Raw genomic sequence first — 8661 nt, 5'->3', positions numbered from 1 at the left:
TCTACCCTGATATCCTACATACAACACACCAATAATCATTATACATAGTTTAAAAAAAATGAAAGACATAAGCTTGAATTCATTTTAGTTTATTCATACAAAGTTGTTAAAAGTCCCATTGCATTTAATTAAGACAAGTGTCAGTTATTCTAAAAATGCTTTCGTCATCATTAATATTGTGCTGGTATCAGTGATTTTCTGCTGACTCAGTTAGATTAATTCATAAGTGATGTCGCAACAGGATTTAGTGCAGCAGTATTGCACTAGTGTTTAAAACCAGGAGGGATCGACTGGTGGACTTTTCACATGGACGGCCTGTAAAGAGTCTGAAACCCTCTTTCATTCAACCGTTTAGCCCTTTTTTTCTTTTCAGATTAAAAACATAAAAACATAGCATGATGGAGAGACAGCTGATCAGACTGATAGTTGGAGTGAGTGTTGAAATAAATTTCTCAGATCAGTCAAATTCATACAAATAAGACAAAAGAGAGGTTGAATCCCGATGAGTGGAACACACGCGGATGCTGTCTCCCGTTTCACTGACGTTTCAGGTCACCTATGACAGTGAGCGCTGCATTATAGCCGGGAGAGCCCATCACACCACCACCTAAAGAAAATTAAACATATAAAATGGACACGGATTAGTCAGTCTCGTTCAGTGTGGGGAAATCAGAACCACTTTACTCAGCAACCTGACATCATTAAGTGACCTCATTTCTTTATCATCAGCAGTGAGGATAAGATTTCATCCAAAGGTCTAAAGGTTCATTAACTGTGCACACACCGGAAAACACAACATGTTAATGATTGTACTTAGACTACAATTTGAACACAACAGTCACATTTGTAGTTCAATATTTAGCTAAGGGTTGAGCATTAAAAACAAACCTGGATGAGAGCCACTGCCACACAGATACAGCCCTTTTATTGGTGTCCTGTAGTTTGAGAGAGAGGGCAAAGGTCGTGCTAGGTAGAGCTGGTCCAGCGACATTGATCCATGGAAGATATTCTGTAAAGATGAGACCAAAATATTGACTTTTCTTTTTAGTTTCTCAATATGATATACTACATCAGTATGATAAAAGTAGTCTGACATTTGTTTAATGACTGGCTCATGAAGTTGTGCGCAGTGAACACTGAGTCTGTGTCACTTTACACAACGGATGTGAACTTTGATTCTGACTCATGGGTTGTGGTAAAACTGTCTGTAACCATTAACTGCTTATACAACAGGTCTGTCTCTAAGCGGATAGTGAATGACACAACACTGCAGAGGACGCAAAATGACTTCCTCATTCAGTGGAGCAATGGATCAACATTCCCATTGCTGCTCAGCTTTAAAAGGTCTACAGTGTATACGTACTCCTCCAGTGAGCCCAAAGATCCTCTCCAGGTCAGGGGGAGTCAGGATGTCGCTGCCCACAACCGACTTTTTAAACCCAGGGGCGTATTGTTCCACCCAGTCAAATGCTGAAGAGACAGACAAACACAGGCTTTCATGGAAACAGGTTAATCAGTATCAACTTCAAACACTGTTTATCCATTTTGGAATTTCAACATTTAAACGTGGATGTCTCATTTCCTGTCATATATCATATCATATTATATGTCATATGATTAAAAAAATACATTTATCAGCTTTAAGCACAACATGATAGAACTCCTGGATTATTTTGTGTTTCGAACCAGTGTTTGCATAGGCCTCCCTGTCCTGGTTAGTCCACTCCCTGCCCTCTATGTGGTAGGGGGTGAATTGGGTGAACAGTGACACCACGTGGCAGCCAGGGGGAGCCAGAGTAGGATCCAGCACAGAGGGGATGGTCATTTCCAGCATGGGTCTAAAAGAACAGACGTGATGAGACAAGATGATGGGTGAGTTGCTGATGGAAATTCATATGGTGGCAGCTAGACCTCGTGTTTAGGGGACAGAAGCCTATTCATTCAATGCTGTGTTATCTACCAGATGAGGATATGTGAACATTCTAACCCAGTCTGTTGTTGAGTCATGTTGACATGAACGTGTGGAGAAAATATCTATTGCAAGGCATATAACGTTATAGATTTAAGACATATACATTATAAAGGTTATGTTTGTCTCCGCGAGTATCTCTTGCATGTATGGTCAGCTTACCAGCGGGGTGATTTGGTTGATTAAAGGGTGTCATGTGTTCAAGTGTTGACTCAAGAGTGAGAAGATACATGTACCTTGTTGAGGGACGTCCATTAATGGCCTCTTTGTATGCAATCTCCAGTAGCTCTACACTTTCACAGTTGAGATGAATGGAGCACTGATGGTGGGGTCCTGGTTTATCATCTGGTGTGGGAGATGCTAGGAAGTTTGGTAGCTTGTCCACTGCCACTATAAAAAGAACAAAACAGGTCCCAACGAAAGAAAATTACATTATGTGTCATTTTTATGTACATTTCCATACCTTTAAAGTGTGTGCTTCAAGTTACAATGTTTCCTTTTCGTTCTCTTTGGCGCTATGGCAATAAGCAGTAGTTGTAGGTGTGTTTTTGGATCCCACTTCCCAGAGATCCAAACAGTGTGTGCCTCTTGTGATTTATCACAGTAATGCTGCCACAGACACCCAGTTCGTAATACTGCAAATGCAAGGGCTTTCATCCATGAGTCATAGGCTCAATCACCATTGTGTTACCCCATACAGAGATGGATAATGACTTTACAGACATTTATTTCAATGAAAATCTTCTAGATTATTATTATTATTATTATCATTTAGTTTCAGCTTACTTGATATTTGAATTACAATCAGGGCGACTCTCAGTGGAAGGATCATGTAGCCCTTAACACTGCTAAATTCCTTCACCATAAAGCTAAGACTTTTAAAATAAATTCTACAAAACAGAGTATACAATCATTATGTCTATGCACTGTAAAGGATCAGTAGGGAGTAAAGACTTCCTGAGTAATAAAGCCCTACAGCTCAGGCACTACTGTAATTAACAAGCAGGAGCTACAAACGGCGCCACACAGGAGGCTAAAGACGTCTAAACATCGTGTCAGTTGTGTGTGCTTTAAACTGTTTTAGAATACCCCAAAACCTTTGAAACTTGTGTTTAGAGTATCAAGAGCTTAGGCAGTGACCTAATCTTACACTGTAATAATATAGCGACAGCACGCAATAGTGAACGACTAAGAGCAGATCCCTCTGGATTCACTACATTTGTTTTGCCTTATTGCCAAGTCTGCCTTACAACTTCCCACAGCTTGGCGGCATTCAAAAGTGTGTGAGTAGCGGTTCAACACAAACAAAAAGAGACCAATAGTTTGAGTTAAGTTTGACTAAAGAATGCAGTGTTTAATCTAAACATCAGAAACATATGAATGGAGAACTAACAAGTGAGCCTACAGCAGCGAGTCTGTGTGTCATCTTCTTTTTAAAAGTTAACTGCACACTTACACTTAAAGCCGTAAACTAAATGATGGCAGCCCAATATCTTGCAAGGTCAATTCTGAGATAGAGTGAGCCATTTGGGACTAATCGACGCCATGAAATAATAGAAACCTATGTTGAAGAAAATCATTCAAGTCCAGTCCAGAAGTTGCTGTGGTGGCGTGGGTTTAATATCGCATGCCGGCACACCACCGTTGAACCAACAGGCACAGAGCAGATCTGATCATATTATATATTATTTTGACATTCAGCACCTTTTGAAGACAATTTATAATAACGTCCTTCATTTCCAAACACAACAACTACTAGCTAATGAAACGTTTGCATTAGCTCAATTAGCATGACAGAGACGGAACAGATTTACCATTGATCTTGGTCACAGGTGAGGTGTAGTCTATCTGATCGACGGCTTTGATGAACTCTGGAGAAAGGGCAGCCTACAATGAAAACAGGAAGCCAGAGTAAATGATATTGTCAGGTGCCATGGTGACACGTGGTGTCTATTTCTCTATATTACCTGAGGTGTGAGGTTCTTGAAGGTAACATACGGGGTAGCATTTGATAAAACAACTTTACTGTGGATCTCTGTGCCATCCTTTAGCACCACTCCCTTGGCAGCACCATCTGAACCGACCAGGACCTGTCCTACATCCTGCCAAGGATACACATTGTATATGCATAAAGACCAAAACACAGATGCTACAAAGTAACTTCCACAAAACAAACGGCATCAAAATCAGAATGATTAATCAAAACCATATTACCTTCTCGGTGAAAATGTCAACGCCGTAGGATCGAGCAGAGCTAGCGATAGCCTGAGACACGCCTCCCATGCCTCCCTCCACATAACCCCACGATCCCTTCTCCTTCTCCAACTCTCCCATCACATGGTGCAAGAGCACATATCTTCAAGGCAAGGTCGGTGTTTAATTCAATGCAGTCAAACCTGTGGTTATGAATGTCTGTGTGCCAGAGGGGTGTCTCAAATATGCCTCACCCACTACCAGGACTACTTGGACTGGTCATGGCTCCTATCACAGCATCAGTAGCCAGTGTTGCTCTCAGGGGCTCCGACTCAAACCACCGATTGAGGATCTACGATACAAAGCGCGAGTTAGTCACGATGCAGTCGACTGAAAAGAGAAATTAATACCAAAGTTAGTGTATGCTGGAACAAAACCTTCATTATTGGTGCAGTTATAATCTCATAAAACTCTGGAATGTTTCGTCCCAGTTTCAAACCTTTAAATTCAAAAGCAAAACAGAATTAGCACACGGTGAATCATTTCTTATTCCGGCATCACAATAATCAAGGTGTTTTAGCTCAGGCCTGCCAACGCACCACATTTGACGATAGGCATCAGTGTTTTAGCTGCAGCCAGCCTCTTCATGGGTGATCCTGAGGTAACACCTGGGATGTCTACAGGCGGAGCATCCAGAAGAGGGTGAATAGCTCCCGCTAGCTTCTCAAGGTATGCATTGAATTCTGGAAACGCCTGGTTACATGTCAAAGAATGGGTAAAGCACTTTTTTCAGTTCTTACTACTGTGACAATAGCTTCAAGTGTAATATGCAGAAACATGCACAATACAGTCAACCATCTACTATGGCTGTCATGATGCTTAAACCACCTTAGCGTCCTTCTTTGAGAACTTGCCGATCTCCATCTGATTCATGGCCATATCTGAGCCCAGGGTGAGAGACCTTGGCGGGGCACCGTTCACCCCCTCCTCCAGCATGGGGGTGAAAGCATGGGGGTCCCTCATGTACACCTTCAGCCCATGTTTCTGAAGATACATGCGCACAAAAAAATGGAAAGCAGCAAACCACATCAACCACTTTAAGCCTTCCTCAAAATTAGCTGAATTCATATATTTTACAAATTGCTATGTTTACCTTGAGCTCCAAATCTGTGTATATATGCGGTCTTAATAAACTGAGCAAATAGGAACACCTGGAGAAGTGGAAACCTGGACACAAAAGTTAAAAATCACAAAACAATGTGTAACCCCTGCTGATAATTCAACATTCAACCCCTAATAGCACGTGCTATCCAACGTCAGTAGATTGAGATACAACTAGGGGTAAGCAAGTAGTTCACTTTAAGTGAATCGACACTTTATGACCTGGGTCGAGCCAGGAATGTATCCCAGCTGGAGGCCACCCTACCGGGGAAGATTTCTTCTGAAACAGCTGCTCCTCCCAGAACATGTCTGCGCTCCAGCACCGCTGTCTTCAGTCCTCCCTTCTGAAGATAAGCAGCCTAAACGCACACACACGCGCACGCACACACACACACACACACACACATACAACAAACGTCACCTTTACCCTGTTGCTGAACCATATAATGCATTTCAGCACACTTTAGGTGTTGGGAAACAAACGCATAACTTACTGCCACCATTCCATTGTGTCCTGCAAGGAAATTTAACATATATGTCAGAAAGTTTCCCGAAACAAGTAATTTCCCCAAAGTGATGACTTAAACTTCTAAAATAAACACTTTTGCAAACTTAGCTGAAACGTTGTATCAATGTTGCAAAGTTGCATGTCATTGTTGTGCTGTAGCGTGGCCGCTGTGTTTTCTGAGTTTATATTGCTACCACTTCACTATCTTACCTCCTCCGATTACCAGTGCATCATACTGGGATTTTAAAGCGGTGTGACTGGATCTGGCTCTCGTCACTGTCCCCACAACAGTCACAGCCCTCGGTCCTCGACCAGTCCACATCGCTGCAGCCATGGCATTAGTTTGAGACAAGAACAGTCCCCTTTTTCGCTCAAGCCAGCCTATACATTTTTGCCTGTCATCATTGAGATGTCCACTTGGTGGCACAGTTGTTCTATTTAATCCAGCTCCAGAGCCCCGTCATGGTTTTCCACAAACACAAAACTTAAAAGTTGCATAATTTGCTTTCAGTAATGACGTTACACATTTTAGTAAATTCGTATTTATTAATTTCACATATAAATTTGTATTCAGTGTGTGCGTGTGTGAAATATGGCTGAAGAGATGGGCAATTAATTTATGAACAAAAATACCTCAAAGACTGTAATGACTTGCAGACTTTCTCATTTTACTCTTTTTAGATGCTGGGGATGTAAATATGTAATATAAGATGTCAGAATACAATGAGACCAAAATGTTTGCACGTGAAACAGAATACATGTGACTTTTTGTGAAGATGTTTGTTTATAATATACATATATCAAAATATATGGGAAGAAAATTATAATAATCAAAAGGTGCAGTTCAAGACGTTCTCTCTCAGCTGGTTTGGGGTTAGACTCAAGTCATCTCACTGTAAGGGCCCACCTTAAGAGTTTTAAGATGAGCTCTTAACCAAGAATGGTTTCTTAGTGCTGCTTTTGAAGATGTCATATTGGCCTAGTGGTTCACTTAGCATGCATTAATAAGATAAGAGGCCATAGATCATCTGTGGGCCTGAGCAGCAGTCCAGGGAGTATACAGAGAAGGAGCTTGACTATTGGGATCTAAGGAAAGCAGGTATTAATTGATACAAAAACGACCAAACACAGCAGAACAGGATCCAGTTATCTTCTCATCTCGTCTATATAATGTGGATTTTTGACTATGTTTTGCTTAGACAGTGTAAAATAATTCCTGAGGCCTGTATAGATTGTGCACTCTCTCGGCAGAGGGAATAAAATGAGGTGTTATGTTGATCTAGAGTTTCCTGCTAGACCTAACAGACCTCTCCCTTGGTGTATTAGAGTAGCATTAGTTTCAGGGAAGAGAAATTATCCTGATATGCTGTCTGCTTGGTTTTCCTTTAAAGAACGTCTGCGGACAGCAGCCAATCAACCATAACTAGATCAGAAGCAGGAGATTTTGTTCTTGTAAGCAGAAATTAACACTTCATTTCCCTTTGTCGGCAGAAATTCAACACTACAGCCCTTGAAGGCTCTCCTAGGCAATAAAGGAGAAAATTAAATTATGTTATAACAGTGCCGCACCAAAACACAATTACCTCATTTTCTGAAAAAAAAAAAGAAAAAAAAATCGTTCTCCTCCAGACAGAGAGGTTCATTGGTGAAGATGTTCACCCTGGAGCTTTCAGCTCTCATAGCAGATCATAGAAGGTGGGGGAACAATTGGTGAGTGTCTTCCTACACTGAGGACATCTTCTGTGCATTTATCTGACCCCGATGAAGGCCACAAGCCGAAATGCGTTGGTCTTACAATAAAGTTGTTTATATACTACAAGTGTTGCTGGAGTTTTGACCTCTTCAGAATGTTTCCCTTCTCCGTGCAGCTTGAAGTAGGTGAAGTTGTGCCTAGAATGCCCCACTTGGTTTTATAGTCAAGGGGTAGTATCCATTTGCTCAGGGGGGAAACTAAATGAATATAAAAAGTCACTATAGACTTTCAAGAATTGACTACGTCATGTTTCCTGAAGAAAAAGTTAAATTACAAATAAGAGAAAATGATTTTAGTTGCAAAGTTCTTGTGAGAATAATGTGTCCATGTGTAATAGTACTTCAGTAGTCTCAATGGAGGGAATCTATTTGAAGGTCTGAAGCACTAAAAAAAGCCAAAATTCATTCATGTTTAATGTCCATACTTTTTAGTGTCATGTGGAGAAATTTCTTTTTTCCCAAAATTGCTGGTTCATTGGTGATGGGTCTTTTTCTTAGATGTTATAGTCCAAACCCTAAATTAAAAACATATTGACAGATAAAATGATAATGAAAGTAATTGTAAGGATGCAGCCATACACTAATCCAAACCAGATCATTGTATTTTATTGTGATACTAAGATTGTTAAGTCAAACATTACGTGCCATTTCTTTAATCATATCTTTACACATAATGTTTTTCATTATCGTTATTATTATCTGTATATATATATATATATATATATATATACAGATAATAATGAATTTAGAAGGTAGAAGCTCAATAACTGGAATAATTATTTTTCTTATTTTGAACAAATTGTTACTACACATTTGTAAAAAATTTAATAAAAAAATGCACATTTGAAGTTTTGCCATGCCAGAATAAGCGAACCAGTTAAAATACTTTGCGTATCACTGATAGAGGAAAACAGGATGAGAAATATTGTTGGTGTGAAAATCAGTGGGCCGAATCACAGACAGAAATGTAATGCCAAACTAGTATCACAGCTGTTGTTATTCAAATGTTTACATAGCTTGATTTTGCCAATAGCACATTCATCACTTGAATAATTAATGGATTAACAACTGATCAAGA

General features: G+C 40.2%; 1 protein-coding gene across 1 annotated transcript; it reads right to left on the bottom strand.

The window, feature by feature from the left end:
- Nucleotides 1-79: 79 nt before the first annotated feature.
- Nucleotides 80-6183, bottom strand: pyroxd2 (pyridine nucleotide-disulphide oxidoreductase domain 2). The gene is made up of 16 exons (XM_079168901.1): nucleotides 6042-6183; nucleotides 5818-5837; nucleotides 5589-5682; nucleotides 5316-5389; nucleotides 5051-5206; nucleotides 4762-4915; nucleotides 4600-4661; nucleotides 4417-4514; nucleotides 4184-4325; nucleotides 3937-4071; nucleotides 3784-3856; nucleotides 2206-2359; nucleotides 1687-1838; nucleotides 1364-1470; nucleotides 889-1009; nucleotides 80-607 (listed from the first exon to the last, which is right to left on the bottom strand). Exons 1-16 carry the CDS (start codon nucleotides 6163-6165, stop codon nucleotides 537-539), a joined length of 1737 nt encoding a protein of 578 aa, XP_079025027.1. The 5' UTR covers nucleotides 6166-6183; the 3' UTR covers nucleotides 80-536.
- Between the last annotated feature and the right edge of the window lie 2478 nt (nucleotides 6184-8661).

Source organism: Pholis gunnellus, assembly GCF_910591455.1.
Source record: "Pholis gunnellus genome assembly, chromosome: 11".
NCBI classification, from domain to species: Eukaryota; Metazoa; Chordata; class Actinopteri; order Perciformes; family Pholidae; genus Pholis; species Pholis gunnellus.
Note: the sequence above shows the minus strand (reverse complement) of the source record. Positions and strands in the feature narration are given on the sequence as shown.